Raw genomic sequence first — 17,473 nt, forward strand, 5'->3', positions numbered from 1 at the left:
ATGTTTTAGTGAAATAATTATTTAAATACAGCTCTTTTGATCTCTAAAGGGGAAAAAAGCAAAAGAAATTTGTCGTTAATTTTAGCAAAGACGCAACTGCCTGTCATTTTCACATTCGTTTTTCAGTTAGGGATTTGGTCTATTAGAGTAACCTAATAAAAATGTTTTGTTGAACATTGTAGTCTACACAATAATCGATATTATAATTTATTATATACATTAGCTATTAAAACTAAACTATACAATTGATAAAACAAAACCCTTTTTAATGTTTGCTTTCATTTTGACACCGCTAACAGTTGTAAGAAACATCACATTTTGCAGAAGCATGCAGTCTCAAGTTAAAAACACCTTTTGAGTTTAAAGATGATCAGCCTGCCAAGTAAGGTTTACAGTGTCATAAATGAAATGGGTAGCATGAGTAAAGGGGATTTGCCCAGCACACAACCTCATGCGCTGCAGGTAGGCTGAATGATAATCTTTAAAAATATATAGGCTATGCAATACAAAACTTTAAACATTTATTTATTTTTTAATGAAAAGAAAAGAAATCAGGAGAGTAAAATATAATTTAAACCACTGGTCTGGCGCTGATACTTTGTATCCAGAAAAAGGGGAAAAAAGCAGATGAAAACCTGGCTGGGGAGACGGCGATAACATATCAGTTCTTCAGCAAAGATCACGACATCATTGTGATGCGTTTATCATACAACGCAGTTCGTGTTTATAATCATTAATATTAACTAGTATTAATTCTCTCTCTAGACTTAGTTTTAGGGCTTGTTCTTGTCGGCGCAATATTGCCTCGGCTTATTGCACGTACGAATCCGATTGTGAAGAATGATTAAGCGCTTGCATTTTTTTTATTGCATCCTTTTCGCAAGTTATTCATTTGTTTTGTTTTTTAAGTGGTGCGAACATTATTTACTGGCAAATGTTCCTCGATCTCGTACATCAACAAATAATGTAGCCTACTTAAGTTAATTTACCTTTTATGTAAAAATTAAGGAATAACCGAATTTAATATTAATAAATAAAACATCCGTATAAACGTACATGTTTATTTTTGAATTTTCGTTAATAAAACAACACTAAACTGTTTATAAATATTGTAGTTAAATATTACATTACTTTAACTGCTTAAAACTGTATAATAATAACAATTAAACGTTACATTTTTAAGAACTTAACAAAAATTCTAAATGGCACTTTACTAATCAGTGTAATAATAATATAAATATTAATAATTATACGTAAAAAGAAAATATTAACCTAGTAACAATATAAGTCAGATGTTTAAAAAAAACAGCGTAGTTTCTCTCCACCTTTTGTAGTCATATTTTTAATTATTTGCCAGAAAAACTAACATGTTGACTTTGTCCGGTTTAAGTGAAGAATGGGGTTATAATGTTTCCAGCAATACACTGTCAGACGGTGTGCTTGTAGCGAAAAATGCACAGACAGGCTACTTTTTCACAACCATGCGAGAGAGGGCTTCTGCTTCTGTTCCGCCGCCCGCATTTCTCGCAATGCAGGTTTCTCTACTCTGCGGAGCGGCGCGTTCTTAAGTAGTTACCAAATAGCCTATGCTCAATTTCTCGTCAATGTCTTCCATTTATCACTTTCTCTTTTGTATCTGGCCATTTTTGCAAATGCCTCTACCATGCCTGGCTGAGCTGGGCTTCTGCGTTTAGAAGACAGGAGTTGATTAAGCCTACATGGCTTTTTTTCCCTCGCCGTCAATCGCCACTAGCTTGCATGGTTCGGGACCCGTGGATCTGCGTATCGATGGATTTGCTCCTCAGTGTTTGGACTCTCAGCACTCAGCAGTGAATATTAAAACACACTTTACTTAAAACCCCCATACAAAAAGCTTAATCCAAATTGATTCGTTCACCTTTCTAGTTCGGCACGAATCCAAAATGTTCCCAGATGTAAGAGTTCGTTTTCTAACAAGATTCATGGTTGAACTTGAACTTGCTTAATCGCGCCTAATGTTATATTCTAACAGATATGTAATACTTGGCAACATAACAGTAATTTGTGTTTTAAAGTGCGTGACGTCACGTACTACGGCCGGTGGCAATGGACAACCGAGGTGGCAATGACCACCGCGGTGACGCGGTTGTCATGGTGACCGTCACAGCCCTAGTTTTAGGTATATATATATATATATATATATATATATATATATATATATATATATATATATATATATATATATATATATAAAATATCGCAATATATATCGCAGAGGAAAAAAATATCGCAATGTCAATTTTTTCCAATATCGTGCAGCCCTACTTTTAACACAGGCAAACGCTGCTAGGAGTTTCAACCCACGGCTTGCTTGGCTAATTTTAACATAAAGCGTGTGCAAATTCTGTCTTACCTGCCACAGTAGGTGTCATCGGCTTAACTTGAACAAGCACATTGTTTAGGGAGCTGTAAAACTGCTGCTGGACACCGGGAAGGTCAGAGAAATCATTGAGCGATTGTGCATAGGCAGGGTCATTGGTAATTCTCTGGACCTCTCTGCTTGAATTTCTAGTGCCGATGCCCAAGATCAAGACCCCGCTCTCTTTCAGGGCAGAGGCAGGTGTATCTACGTTGTCGTTTGAGCGTCCTCCACTGAGGAGGATAAGAACCTGAGGGACACCCTCTTGCTTTCTACTCCCGGCAGAGGCAGTGAAGACACTGTCCCGCATGTACTGGAGAGCTGCCCCCGTGTTGAGGGGTCTCCCTCCTCTATGCCTCAGACCTCTGACCGTGTTCAAGACGTCTGCTTTTGCTGTGTAGGTATTCAGGTAGAAATTGACCTCAGCATCTCTACTGTACTGCACCACAGAAATGCGATCTCTGTTTGCCTCTATGTTGAATTGCTCAACTAATCTCTGCACAAATGCACGCATGGCTGGGAAAGTATTCCTAGTGCCATCAGAGCCGTCCAGCAGAAACACTACATCCTTTCTGGGAATGGTGTCATCAGCTAGGAAAAGAGGACAGCGTCATTAACAGTAAGAAATTTTAAAACATCTTTAGAATGTCACATCACCACCTCATTGACAATGTAAGTTGTGAGTAATGGTCCCGCTGCACACAATTAATTATTGCGATGAGTAACGAGGCACGGGCGTTGAGCCAGCTCTCGTGAAGTTCTATCATGCACATACCAGTGAGAGTTGGGGAAGTTGGAGTGCCGGACATTGCAACCGTCTGGACAGAGGCCAACAGCTGCTCTTGGACATTTGGAAGCTCACTGAAGTCGGCCACGGACAGAGCATAATTGGCTTCGTATGATATTCTCTGCAGTTCTCTGCTATCAGAGCCCCTCGATCCTATTCCCAAGGTCAAGACACCGAGCTCTTTCAGAGAGGATGCTGCTGCATCAACGCTGTCAAATGACCTTCCCCCGCTAAGCAGGATCAGAATCTGTGGCACACCCTCCAGCCGTCTGCTGCCAGAAGAAGCAGTAAAGACATTGTCTCTGACGTACTGGAGAGCTGCCCCTGTGTAGAGGGGACGGCCTCCTTTGTGTCTCAGACCTGTGACGCGGTCAAGAATGTCTTCCTTTTTCGTGTAGCTATTCAGATAGAAATGGACCTCAGCGTCTCTACTGTACTGCACAACAGAAACGCGGTCTCTGTTTGCCTCAATGTTGAATTTCTCCACTACTCTTTGCACAAAGTCCCGCATAGCTGGGAAAGAACTCCTAGTGCCATCTGAACCGTCCAGCAGAAACACTACATCTTTTCTGGGTGTGCTGTATTCAGCTGAGAGGGAGGGAAAAACAACATCATTAACAAAAAAGTTATGACAATAAGTGATCTAAACCTTACGAATGCCAAATCAGTTCATCGCCACATTAACTGTCTAAGCTGTGGGAAATGGACCCACTGCTCTCTCTCTCTCTCTCTCTCTCTCTCTCTCTTTCTCGCTCTCTATGTTTTTTTTGAATAAATAAAGTAGGAACATCAAGAAGAAAGGCAAGACAGGGCCTATTTTAAAGTTCTGCTTTGCACATACCGGTAACAGTCGGTGAAGTTGGGGTGACGGGAATTGAAGTAACCTGTACAGAGGCAAGCAGCTGCTCTTGGACATTTGGTAGCTCACTGAAATCAGACACGGACAGAGCATAACTGGGTTCATATGATATTCTCTGCAGTTCTCTGCTATCAGAGCCTCTCGATCCTATTCCAAAAGTCAAGACGCCAAGCTCTTTCAGAGAGGAGGCTGCTGCATCGACACTGTCAAATGACCTGCCCCCGCTAAGCAAAACCAGTATCTGCGGCACACCCTCCAGCCGCCTGCTGCCAGAAGAAGCAGTGAAGACATTGTCTCTGACGTACTGGAGAGCTTCCCCCGTGTAAAGGGGTCTGCCTCCCTTGTGCCTCAGACCCCTGACAGCATCAACAATTTCTTCCTTTGTCGTGTATGTGTTTAGATAGAAATTGGCCTCTGGTTCTCTGCTGTATTGGACAACAGAAATGCGATCTCTGTTCTCGGCAACATCCAATTTCTCCACCATTCTTTGCACAAAGTCTTTCATTGCTGGGAATCCATTCCTAGTTCCATCCGATCCATCCAGAAGGAACACAACATCTCTTCTCTGTCTACGGCCCTCAGCTTAGAAACAAAGATTCATGAGTCAGATGGGAACTATTTTAAGGAGATGCAATATCAATAAATAAGAACAATAATCATATTAATATAATAATAAGTTGCAGTCTTGGTGCTTTGTCACTGATCATGCTTTTTTTTCTTCTTCTTTTCCCTATCACATCACCTCTCATTGCGTTTTAAGGGTCACAAAATTTTGACCTGTTCAACAACTCATTAGCGATACGGGAACAGCAAAGCACATGTCGTTGCGACTAATAAAAAGTGATTGGAAACTACTGGAAGCCACTTTGGCTTTTTCTTACCTATGGTTGTGGAAGTGGTAGGTACGCCCGCTACAAAGACCTTGTTAATGTTGGTAAAAAGCTGCTGTTGGACACTGGGAAGGTCAGTGAAGTCACTCACTGAGAGTGCATAGCTAGGCTCTTGGGAGATTCTCTGGAGTTCCTGGCTGTCTGAGCTCCTTGACCCAATCACAAAGATAAGCACTCCCAGCTCCTTTAGGGATGAGGCTGGCGTGTCAACATTATCAAATGACCTTGCGCCACTCAGCAGAATCAGCAACTGAGGAACACCTTCTACACGTCTACTTCCAGAGGAGGCAGTGAAGACATTGTCTCTCAAGTACTGCAGAGCTGCCCCCGTGTTGAGGGGTCTCCCTCCTTTGTGCCTCAGACCCCTGATCGTGTCAAGAGCGTCCTCTTTTCTTGAGTATGTGTTCAGATAGAAATGAGCCTCTGGATCTCTGCTGTACTGGACCACAGAGACACGGTCTCTGTTCTCAGACACGTTCAGTCTTTCCACCATCCTTTCAACAAAGTCTCGCATTGCAGAGAAAGAGCTCCTCGTGCCATCTGAACCATCCAGCAGAAACACTACATCCCTCCTAGCCATCCTGGGCTCAGCTATGGGTAATGAAATGGAACACAAAGTCATGTGAGCACTGGTCATCCCTTACTGGGTGTACAGCAGGCGTTTGTGCCCTCTAGTCTGCAGGTACAACAGAGGTAACAACTCCCCCATTCTTTCAGCTATTTTGCGGCCAGTCTGATGGTCAAATGTTATTACCGTCTTCCAAAGTAAACTCACATTTTGGTCAGGGTAAACCTGCCTTGATGCACTGAAGCCGCCATGACCAAAAAAGACCTACACTGGAAGGAGATTTTCAGCAGAAGCTATGCCTAAAGTAAACAACCTAGTATACAAACACTTTTAACACAGGCAAACGCTGCTAGGAGTTTCAACCCATGGCTTGCTTGGCTAATTTTAACATAAAGCGTGTGCAAATTCTGTCTTACCTGCCACAGTAGGTGTCATCGGCTTAACTTGAACAAGCACATTGTTTAGGGAGCTGTAAAACTGCTGCTGGACACCGGGAAGGTCAGAGAAATCATTGAGCGATTGTGCATAGGCAGGGTCATTGGTAATTCTCTGGACCTCTCTGCTTGAATTTCTAGTGCCGATGCCCAAGATCAAGACCCCGCTCTCTTTCAGGGCAGAGGCAGGTGTATCTACGTTGTCGTTTGAGCGTCCTCCACTGAGGAGGATAAGAACCTGAGGGACACCCTCTTGCTTTCTACTCCCGGCAGAGGCAGTGAAGACACTGTCCCGCACGTACTGGAGAGCTGCCCCCGTGTTGAGGGGTCTCCCTCCTCTATGCCTCAGACCTCTGACCGTGTTCAAGACGTCTGCTTTTGCTGTGTAGGTATTCAGGTAGAAATTGACCTCAGCATCTCTACTGTACTGCACCACAGAAATGCGATCTCTGTTTGCCTCTACGTTGAATTGCTCAACTAATCTCTGCACAAATGCACGCATGGCTGGGAAAGTATTCCTAGTGCCATCAGAGCCGTCCAGCAGAAACACTACATCCTTTCTGGGAATGGTGTCATCAGCTAGGAAAAGAGGACAGCGTCATTAACAGTAAGAAATTTTAAAACATCTTTAGAATGTCACATCACCACCTCATTGACAATGTAAGTTGTGAGTAATGGTCCCGCTGCACACAATTAATTATTGCGATGAGTAACGAGGCACGGGCGTTGAGCCAGCTCTCGTGAAGTTCTATCATGCACATACCAGTGAGAGTTGGGGAAGTTGGAGTGCCGGACATTGCAACCGTCTGGACAGAGGCCAACAGCTGCTCTTGGACATTTGGAAGCTCACTGAAGTCGGCCACGGACAGAGCATAATTGGCTTCGTATGATATTCTCTGCAGGTCTCTGCTATCAGAGCCCCTCGATCCTATTCCCAAGGTCAAGACACCAAGCTCTTTCAGAGAGGATGCTGCTGCATCAACGCTGTCAAATGACCTTCCCCCGCTAAGCAGGATCAGAATCTGTGGCACACCCTCCAGCCGTCTGCTGCCAGAAGAAGCAGTAAAGACATTGTCTCTGACGTACTGGAGAGCTGCCCCTGTGTAGAGGGGACGGCCTCCTTTGTGTCTCAGACCTGTGACGCGGTCAAGAATGTCTTCCTTTTTCGTGTAGCTATTCAGATAGAAATGGACCTCAGCGTCTCTACTGTACTGCACAACAGAAACGCGGTCTCTGTTTGCCTCAATGTTGAATTTCTCCACTACTCTTTGCACAAAGTCCCGCATAGCTGGGAAAGAACTCCTAGTGCCATCTGAACCGTCCAGCAGAAACACTACATCTTTTCTGGGTGTGCTGTATTCAGCTGAGAGGGAGGGAAAAACAACATCATTAACAAAAAAGTTATGACAATAAGTGATCTAAACCTTACGAATGCCAAATCAGTTCATCGCCACATTAACTGTCTAAGCTGTGGGAAATGGACCCACTGCTCTCTCTCTCTCTCTCTCTCTCTCTCTCTCTCTCTCTCTCTCTCTCTCTCTTTCTCGCTCTCTATGTTTCTTTTGAATAAATAAAGTAGGAACATCAAGAAGAAAGGCAAGACAGGGCCTATTTTAAAGTTCTGCTTTGCACATACCGGTAACAGTCGGTGAAGTTGGGGTGACGGGAATTGAAGTAACCTGTACAGAGGCAAGCAGCTGCTCTTGGACATTTGGTAGCTCACTGAAATCAGACACGGACAGAGCATAACTGGGTTCATATGATATTCTCTGCAGTTCTCTGCTATCAGAGCCTCTCGATCCTATTCCAAAAGTCAAGACGCCAAGCTCTTTCAGAGAGGAGGCTGCTGCATCGACACTGTCAAATGACCTGCCCCCGCTAAGCAAAACCAGTATCTGCGGCACACCCTCCAGCCGCCTGCTGCCAGAAGAAGCAGTGAAGACATTGTCTCTGACGTACTGGAGAGCTTCCCCCGTGTAAAGGGGTCTGCCTCCCTTGTGCCTCAGACCCCTGACAGCATCAACAATTTCTTCCTTTGTCGTGTATGTGTTTAGATAGAAATTGGCCTCTGGTTCTCTGCTGTATTGGACAACAGAAATGCGATCTCTGTTCTCGGCAACATCCAATTTCTCCACCATTCTTTGCACAAAGTCTTTCATTGCTGGGAATCCATTCCTAGTTCCATCCGATCCATCCAGAAGGAACACAACATCTCTTCTCTGTCTACGGCCCTCAGCTTAGAAACAAAGATTAATGAGTCAGATGGGAACTATTTTAAGGAGATGCAATATCAATAAATAAGAACAATAATCATATTAATATAATAATAAGTTGCAGTCTTGGTGCTTTGTCACTGATCATGCTTTTTTTTCTTCTTCTTCTTTTGCCTATCACATCACCTCTCATTGCGTTTTAGGGGTCACAAAATTTTGACCTGTTCAACAACTCATTAGCGATACGGGAACAGCAAAGCACATGTCGTTGCGACTAATAAAAAGTGATTGGAAACTACTGGAAGCCACTTTGGCTTTTTCTTACCTATGGTTGTGGAAGTGGTAGGTACGCCCGCTACAAAGACCTTGTTAATGTTGGTAAAAAGCTGCTGTTGGACACTGGGAAGGTCAGTGAAGTCACTCACTGAGAGTGCATAGCTAGGCTCTTGGGAGATTCTCTGGAGTTCCTGGCTGTCTGAGCTCCTTGACCCAATCGCAAAGATAAGCACTCCCAGCTCCTTTAGGGATGAGGCTGGCGTGTCAACATTATCAAATGACCTTGCGCCACTCAGCAGAATCAGCAACTGAGGAACACCTTCTACACGTCTACTTCCAGAGGAGGCAGTGAAGACATTGTCTCTCAAGTACTGCAGAGCTGCCCCCGTGTTGAGGGGTCTCCCTCCTTTGTGCCTCAGACCCCTGATCGTGTCAAGAGCGTCCTCTTTTCTTGAGTATGTGTTCAGATAGAAATGAGCCTCTGGATCTCTGCTGTACTGGACCACAGAGACACGGTCTCTGTTCTCAGACACGTTCAGTCTTTCCACCATCCTTTCAACAAAGTCTCGCATTGCAGAGAAAGAGCTCCTCGTGCCATCTGAACCATCCAACAGAAACACTACATCCCTCCTAGCCATCCTGGGCTCAGCTATGGGTAATGAAATGGAACACAAAGTCATGTGAGCACTGGTCATCCCTTAATGGGTGTACAGCAGGCGTTTGTGCCCTCTAGTCTGCAGGTACAACAGAGGTAACAACTCCCCCATTCTTTCAGCTATTTTGCGGCCAGTCTGATGGTCAAATGTTATTACCGTCTTCCAAAGTAAACTCACATTTTGGTCAGGGTAAACCTGCCTTGATGCACTGAAGCCGCCATGACCAAAAAAGACCTACACTGGAAGGAGATTTTCAGCAGAAGCTATGCCTAAAGTAAACAACCTAGTATACAAACACTTTTAACACAGGCAAACGCTGCTAGGAGTTTCAACCCACGGCTTGCTTGGCTAATTTTAACATAAAGCGTGTGCAAATTCTGTCTTACCTGCCACAGTAGGTGTCATCGGCTTAACTTGAACAAGCACATTGTTTAGGGAGCTGTAAAACTGCTGCTGGACACCGGGAAGGTCAGAGAAATCATTGAGCGATTGTGCATAGGCAGGGTCATTGGTAATTCTCTGGACCTCTCTGCTTGAATTTCTAGTGCCGATGCCCAAGATCAAGACCCCGCTCTCTTTCAGGGCAGAGGCAGGTGTATCTACGTTGTCGTTTGAGCGTCCTCCACTGAGGAGGATAAGAACCTGAGGGACACCCTCTTGCTTTCTACTCCCGGCAGAGGCAGTGAAGACACTGTCCCGCACGTACTGGAGAGCTGCCCCCGTGTTGAGGGGTCTCCCTCCTCTATGCCTCAGACCTCTGACCGTGTTCAAGACGTCTGCTTTTGCTGTGTAGGTATTCAGGTAGAAATTGACCTCAGCATCTCTACTGTACTGCACCACAGAAATGCGATCTCTGTTTGCCTCTACGTTGAATTGCTCAACTAATCTCTGCACAAATGCACGCATGGCTGGGAAAGTATTCCTAGTGCCATCAGAGCCGTCCAGCAGAAACACTACATCCTTTCTGGGAATGGTGTCATCAGCTAGGAAAAGAGGACAGCGTCATTAACAGTAAGAAATTTTAAAACATCTTTAGAATGTCACATCACCACCTCATTGACAATGTAAGTTGTGAGTAATGGTCCCGCTGCACACAATTAATTATTGCGATGAGTAACGAGGCACGGGCGTTGAGCCAGCTCTCGTGAAGTTCTATCATGCACATACCAGTGAGAGTTGGGGAAGTTGGAGTGCCGGACATTGCAACCGTCTGGACAGAGGCCAACAGCTGCTCTTGGACATTTGGAAGCTCACTGAAGTCGGCCACGGACAGAGCATAATTGGCTTCGTATGATATTCTCTGCAGTTCTCTGCTATCAGAGCCCCTCGATCCTATTCCCAAGGTCAAGACACCGAGCTCTTTCAGAGAGGATGCTGCTGCATCAACGCTGTCAAATGACCTTCCCCCGCTAAGCAGGATCAGAATCTGTGGCACACCCTCCAGCCGTCTGCTGCCAGAAGAAGCAGTAAAGACATTGTCTCTGACGTACTGGAGAGCTGCCCCTGTGTAGAGGGGACGGCCTCCTTTGTGTCTCAGACCTGTGACGCGGTCAAGAATGTCTTCCTTTTTCGTGTAGCTATTCAGATAGAAATGGACCTCAGCGTCTCTACTGTACTGCACAACAGAAACGCGGTCTCTGTTTGCCTCAATGTTGAATTTCTCCACTACTCTTTGCACAAAGTCCCGCATAGCTGGGAAAGAACTCCTAGTGCCATCTGAACCGTCCAGCAGAAACACTACATCTTTTCTGGGTGTGCTGTATTCAGCTGAGAGGGAGGGAAAAACAACATCATTAACAAAAAAGTTATGACAATAAGTGATCTAAACCTTACGAATGCCAAATCAGTTCATCGCCACATTAACTGTCTAAGCTGTGGGAAATGGACCCACTGCTCTCTTTCTCTTTTCCACTCTCTATCTTTCTTTTGAATAAATAAAGTAGGAACATCAAGAAGAAAGGCAAGACAGGGCCTATTTTAAAGTTCTGTTTGGCACATACCGGTAACAGTCGTTGAAGTTGGGGTGACGGGAATTGAAGTAACCTGTACAGAGGCAAGCAGCTGCTCTTGGACATTTGGTAGCTCACTGAAATCAGACACGGACAGAGCATAACTGGGTTCATATGATATTCTCTGCAGTTCTCTGCTATCAGAGCCTCTCGATCCTATTCCAAAAGTCAAGACGCCAAGCTCTTTCAGAGAGGAGGCTGCTGCATCGACACTGTCAAATGACTTGCCCCCGCTAAGCAAAACCAGTATCTGCGGCACACCCTCCAGCCGCCTGCTGCCAGAAGAAGCAGTGAAGACATTGTCTTTGACGTACTGGAGAGCTGCCCCTGTGTAAAGGGGTCTGCCTCCTTTGTGCCTCAGACCCCTGACAGCATCAAGAATTTCTTCCTTTGTCGTGTATGTGTTTAGATAGAAATTGGCCTCTGGTTCTCTGCTGTATTGGACAACAGAAATGCGATCTCTGTTCTCTGCAGCAGCCAATTTCTCCACCATTTTTTGCACAAAGTCTTTCATTGCTGGGAATCCATTTCTAGTTCCATCCGATCCATCCAGAAGGAACACAACATCTCTTCTAAGTCCATCTACTTCAGCTAGGAATCACATTTTGAGAAGTGAAATTGTCAAAAACAATACATTATTTTCCACAGTCTTGACATGAAAAATGCAATAAAAGTTTTGCATTGGATGATTATTATTTTTTTTTATTTACAAGTTTACATTGTCTAGTTTCCTAATTGTTAGTTCATTGAAATCAGATGTCATTTTTTAACTGATTATATGAAATAAAATTTTAACTTAAAAATTTAGCAATAATTATTTTCAAATAAAAATGTCTCCTTAATTGTAATGCAAAAGTTGTACTACACTTACCAATTTGTTTTTTGTTGTAATTTAAATTGTATTTGAATGCTTCAAGTAGCTCTGCTTGGATTTTTGGTAATTCACTGAAATCATTCAATGAGAGCACATTGTTTTCTGAAGATATTTTATGTAACTCATTAGAGTCTGAGTACTGTCCTCCAATTCCATATATTAATATACCATTTTGTTTAAGAGCAAAGGCTGCTTCAGAGATGTTGTCCCTCGATTTTCCACCAGTAAGCAGAATTAATATTTGAGGGATACCTTCTTTTTGCCTGCTTCCCGAGGCACTTATGAAAATATTTTCTTTTACATATCGAAGTGCAGATCCGGTGTTTAAGGGTCTTCCACCTTTATGGCTAAGCACTTTTACTGCATTTAATACATCTTCTTTTCTTAAGAATGAATTTAAATAAAAATTTGTGACAGCAACATTACTATATTGAATTAATGCAATTCTATCTTTATCAATTCCCACATTAAGATTTGAAATAAAATTGTAGAGAAATTCACGTATTTCTGGAAATCCTCTTCTTATACTGTCTGAGCCATCCACAAGAAAAGCAATATCCCTTTTAAATCCTGTGCCTGTGCCATCAACTTGGGATTCTCCTTTATTTCTTATTCCTGTTAGCTTTGCCAAGAGGATTTGACGGACATTTCCTAAGTCATGAAAATCAGAAACAGCCAAGGCATAATCTGTCTGAGTAGAAATGGCTTCCATTTCAATTTGATCTTCCAGCCTTGACCCGATGGCAAAAATTGTAACTCCCATACTCTTTAGTTCATTAGCTGGACCAAAAGGAGTGTCTTGTGATCTGCCACCAGCCACAAGTACAAGATTTTGACTTACACTGCCTATTTTCTGACTTACAACTCTAGGGGTAAAAATCTTATCTTTAACAAATTGTAGTGCCTGACCAATGTATTGTGGTCGTCCCCCTTTTGGTTTGAGGTTGCGTATAGCATTTGCCACCTCAAAAGTTGATGAGTGTGTACTAAGGTTAAAGCTTGTTGCCGCAGTATCACTAAACTGCACAACAGCAATTTGATCTTTTTCTTGGCCAACATCAAATGTCTCTACCAAACTGGCCACAAATTCTCGTATAGCTGTGAATCTATCACTAGCATCATCAGATCCATCAATAAGAAATACAATATTTCTTTTTACATCCAGAACTTGGCCTAAAATAAATAAAAGTGAGAATGTTTAAACAACATTTCTAAAGAAGCCAACATGTTCAGGATACATGAGTTCAGGAAACATCAGTTAATAAAGTTCTTACCCTCAGGAGTTGGATATGTCTCAGGAATTTCATCACCACTTAAAACAGAGACAACTCTTTGGGCAATGCTGTTGATGGAGTTGAAGTCAGGAACAGAAAAGGCATAGGCTGGTGTTACAGACATTGTCTGTAGCTCAAGTGTATCAGCATTTCTTGTGCCAATTGTAAAGACTTTTATGTTGTTTTCTCTTAAATCCTGTGAAATTACTCTGACATCATCTGCAGATCTGCCACCACTAAATAAATACAGAATTTGGGGTACACCCTGATGGCGTCTGCTTCCAGAGGAAGGAGTAAATATGCTTTCTTTAATGAACAGCATGGCAGCTCCAGTGTTTAGTGGCCTTCCACTTTTGTGCCTCAAAGAGCGTATAGAATTTAGTACCTCCTTTTTGGTTGAATATGAGCTGAGATAAAAATTTGCTGTGGGATCTCGACTGTATTGTACAACTGCCACCCTATCGAGATCTTCCTCCACATTTAGACTCTCAACAACCATCTGAATAAAACGGCGAATTGCCTCAAAACCAATTTTCGAATCATCAGAACCATCAATAAGAAATGCCACATCCCTTTTGACAGATTCTGCAATGAGGAAATCAGAGGAAAATACTTGCCATTATGGAAGACTTTAAAACACATTCTACATTTTTAGATAATGTGTTTTGGCAAAACTAATCATGTTGGAAAGTACAATGCCCTTCATTATGCTATACTTCTATGTGCTATAATTTGCATGACACATCTAGTATTGGCTGGTGTACACACATACAATAAAAAATGAAAGAATTGTACCTTACCAGAAACCTGAGTAATCGCTGTTGGTAGGTGTTGGTAAGAAACTTCTTTTACCAATGCTAAAATATTCTCCTGAAGATCAAGAATGTTTCCAAAGTCAGAGATGAAAAAGTAGTTTTGTTGATGAGACAATGCTTGTAACTCAAGTGTATCAGCATTTGTAGTACCAATACTTAAAGTAATGACACCGATGTCTTTCAAAGCTTTGACTGGACCACGTATGTCATCATTAGACCTTCCAGAACTCAGCACAATCAGAATCTGTGGCACACCCTCCAAATGTCTACTCCCTGCAGCTGCAGTAAACAAGTTGTCCTTAATGTACTGTAATGCTGCCCCGGTGTGACGCAGCCTTCCTCCTTTATGGATTAGACGTTTCACATGACTTATAACATCATCTAATGTTGAATGTGCATTTAATTGAAAATCAAAAGCTGTGTCATCACTGTACTGGACCACTGAAATGCGATCTTTATTTGGTGCCACATTCAGTTTCTCAACCAGAGCCTGAACAAACTTTTTCACTACTGAGAATCTTTCCTTTGTGTCATCAGAGGCATCAATTAAAAAAACAACATCTCTCTTTCCAGCATCTGTTGCAGATATTTATAGAGAGAGATGTATATGTAGTTATGTAACTAACCCATAACACCTTTAAATCAGTCATATGCAAAAGTAAATAGATAAACAATCATCATAATCATAATGTTAATAACACTCCTTACCTGTTGTAGATGATGGAAGCCTTCTGGGTTGACGGGGAACTCTTTTTACATATGATAAAAGATTCTGCTCAATAGTTTGAAGGGCATCAAATTGAGGAACAATAAGGGTATGAGCAGGAGTATATGAGATTTCCTGGAGCTGAATGACATCTGCATTTTGGTTGCCAATGCTAAATGGTACAATTTGGTCCCGTTTCAAAGCTGCAGCTGGAGTTCTAACATCATCCTGAGACCTTCCACCAGTCACAAGCACAACAATCTGAGGAACCCCTTCCAGGAGTCTGCTCCCAGAAGGGGCCACGAATAGGTTGTTTTTTGCATATTCAAGGGCTCTTCCTGTGTTGAGGAGATTTCCTCCCAGGTGCTGCAGACTCTCAACTGAATTGAGAACTTTTTGTTTTGTGGCATGTGTGTTCAGGTAAAAATGGACCTGTGGCTCTCTGCTGTATTGGACTACAGACACTCTATCTCTGTTTGGCCCAATATTAAGTTTGTCCACCACTCTTTGAACAAAATGACACATTTGTTTAAATGCTTCCCTGGTGTCATCAGAACCATCCAGGATAAAGACAATGTCTCTTTGAGATGCATCCAATTCAACTAGGGTGAAAATTAAATGGCTTTATTAAAATGACATCCCCAGCAAGCTACATATTGTATACCACATGTAACGTGGTAAATAGTAAATAGTAGTAAATACTTTTCAATAGTATTTACTATGGATGGGACGGTTCATAAATATATATTAAAAAACAATTTGTTTTCTGTTGTCATGGTTCAGTAAGCATGTGTATTGTTTAGTTCGCATCTTTTTTGTTTTGTTTTAGTATCTGACTTGAATTTGTGATCCTATTGTATGGATACCTGGTGACTGCAGTGCTCTCTCTCTCTCTCTCTCTCTCTCTCTCTCTCTCTCTCTCTCTCTCTCTCTCTCTCTCTCTCTCTCTCTCTATCTTTCTCTCTTTCTCTCTCTCTCTGCTCCTCTTCCTTAATGTTGGTTTATACTTCTTTGTTAGGTGATCAGCATGACTCTCGGCGCATGCAACGCGTGTAGCTGTGCATTCATACTTCTGCACACTTTTTATGTTGCGCTGCAATAACACTTCCGAAATGCTAGCTGGCACTAGGGGTTTATGTTCCTGTGTGTCGAGTTTCTTCGCTGGTGTTATGTATTTCTAAAAACTTTTTTTAATGAACAAGTGCCTCAAACTCCCTCATTGTGAGGCAGGAACCAGCAGAGTTGCAACAACTTTAATCATAATGTAAACACAAAACAAAATTTTTCATCTAGAGCTCCTTCACGGGACTCGACACTTGTAAACAGTCACTCCAATGGACTTGTGCGGTTCTTGGTCCCGCCCACACTCATCAGCGCTACCAAGCTGACCAATCAAAAAGCTTGGGTTATGCATCATTGCAATGTGTAGTTACGTTTTTTAAAGGTGCGTGTCAGCGACGCCTACAGCCACAGCGAGGACTATGCGTCCACGCGTAGGCTGCGCCGTAGCATACGTGTTCGCTTGACGCAGAAGTATAAATCAGCCTTTAGCCACTCACTCAGCACAGATGCATTGCAGACACCTGAAGCAGTTTGTTGATGTGTTACTATTGTTAAAAACTCAATACTAGCATTTGTGCTAATCTATCTCTCATCTCACAAGTGCTTTTATTTAACATGTTCTTTCACTTCAACATATATGTGAAATACATTTAACATAATGCCCACATACCGCATACAAGTCTAAAGTGAAACCACACATTATTGAACTTGAAAAAAATGACAGCAGCCAAAATTAACATGCTATCATTACCAAGAATCAATAACAAAATACTTGTACCGCTATAAACATTCCTGGAGAGCGCCAAATACATACCAGGAGGTACAATTTGTGTAGTTTCTGTTTACATGAACCTACAAGAGGCTGCTGTGTACACTTTTTGAGATCTCAAATCTCTCTGAACATGGTGAGCTAACTGGGTAAACTGGTAACAGTGGGAAAGCCATCCATATGGAGGTAAGTGGTCAGCTGGTAAGCATGAAAAGGAACAGCGTCATACCACCCCATAGTGTTTGTTTTAAGGACGAAATGCAGCCATACACACTTCAGACTACATAATTTGCAATCTCCAGTAATGTATATAGGTTTTCATGAGCTTATGTAGATTTTTTTCAAATACTGTACATACCGTAGGATATAAGGCTATGCATTTTATGCTGATGCATGGTATTTCTAAATGATATATAAGTGTTGCAATAGGGGATGTCTTTTACCGATTTATTTTGAAAACTGTGACCACAGAACTTTGATATCATATTGAACCTAAAGTTTTCTGAACCGTCCCACCTTTGTTATAAAAAATTTAAATTAAAATCTTAACAATGAATGTAGACATATTTACAACCCATAATCCACTAAATATGTTGCAATGTGTGTGTATTGTATTTTTTAAAATATATATGTTTGAAACATCTTATATTCATTATGAGAGTGTCTGGTTAATTATTAGTGTAATTAACCAGGTAGGAAAGAAATAGGAAAGAACAAGGATGAAATGCCAACAATGATTGAAAAATCATTGGCTCAGACATGAGCTTAAACTGAAAGAAATCTCCACAGGTAGTGAAAATCTTCCATGGTTAAAATAACCAATGGAACAACAAATTTCAGTGATTGATAAAAGCAAAAGATAAATAGTGAATGTTTAGGTGCA

General features: G+C 42.2%; 3 protein-coding genes across 19 annotated transcripts in view; all 3 read right to left on the reverse strand.

Annotated features, from left to right (window-relative positions):
• Window positions 1-17,473, reverse strand: part of col6a3 (collagen, type VI, alpha 3) — an 87,350-nt gene that overhangs the window by 53,352 nt on the left and 16,525 nt on the right. The window contains exons 7-12 of one of the 16 annotated variants that reach the window (XM_087267784.1): window positions 14,762-15,361; window positions 14,039-14,629; window positions 13,239-13,823; window positions 11,962-13,137; window positions 11,082-11,681; window positions 10,071-10,848 (exon numbers count right to left, since the gene is read on the reverse strand). The exons of 14 other annotated variants lie outside the window; for them this stretch is intronic. In XM_087267784.1, coding sequence (XP_087123910.1) covers window positions 10,127-10,848; window positions 11,082-11,681; window positions 11,962-13,137; window positions 13,239-13,823; window positions 14,039-14,629; window positions 14,762-15,361 — 4,274 coding nt within the window. In that variant the 3' untranslated portion in view covers window positions 10,071-10,126. Of the gene's footprint in view, window positions 1-10,070; window positions 10,849-11,081; window positions 11,682-11,732; window positions 13,138-13,238; window positions 13,824-14,038; window positions 14,630-14,761; window positions 15,362-17,473 lie in introns of those variants that run through there. One more of the 16 variants, XM_087267785.2, reaches the window with a different exon arrangement.
• On the reverse strand, window positions 2,346-7,706 carry LOC147835318 (collagen alpha-3(VI) chain). Of its 2 annotated transcripts, none has more exons than XM_087267841.1 (6): window positions 6,700-6,856; window positions 5,919-6,515; window positions 4,926-5,525; window positions 4,027-4,626; window positions 3,174-3,773; window positions 2,346-2,989 (listed from the first exon to the last, which is right to left on the reverse strand). In XM_087267841.1, exons 1-6 carry the CDS (start codon window positions 6,731-6,733, stop codon window positions 2,361-2,363), a joined length of 3,060 nt encoding a protein of 1,019 aa, XP_087123967.1. In that variant the 5' UTR covers window positions 6,734-6,856; the 3' UTR covers window positions 2,346-2,360. The 2 variants fall into 2 exon arrangements, with proteins under 2 accessions (XP_087123967.1, XP_087123968.1); XM_087267842.1 differs by lacking the exon at window positions 2,346-2,989 and adding an exon at window positions 7,573-7,706 and having other exon boundaries at window positions 2,996-3,773; window positions 6,700-7,299.
• On the reverse strand, window positions 8,291-9,135 carry LOC147842367 (collagen alpha-3(VI) chain-like). The gene has a single exon (XM_087267869.1). The coding sequence runs from the start codon at window positions 9,118-9,120 to the stop codon at window positions 8,386-8,388; it is 735 nt and encodes a 244-aa protein (XP_087123995.1). The 5' UTR covers window positions 9,121-9,135; the 3' UTR covers window positions 8,291-8,385.

Source organism: Danio rerio, chromosome 9 (genome assembly GCF_052040795.2).
Source record: "Danio rerio strain M-AB ecotype USA chromosome 9, GRCz13ab, whole genome shotgun sequence".
Classification (NCBI taxonomy): Eukaryota; Metazoa; Chordata; class Actinopteri; order Cypriniformes; family Danionidae; genus Danio; species Danio rerio.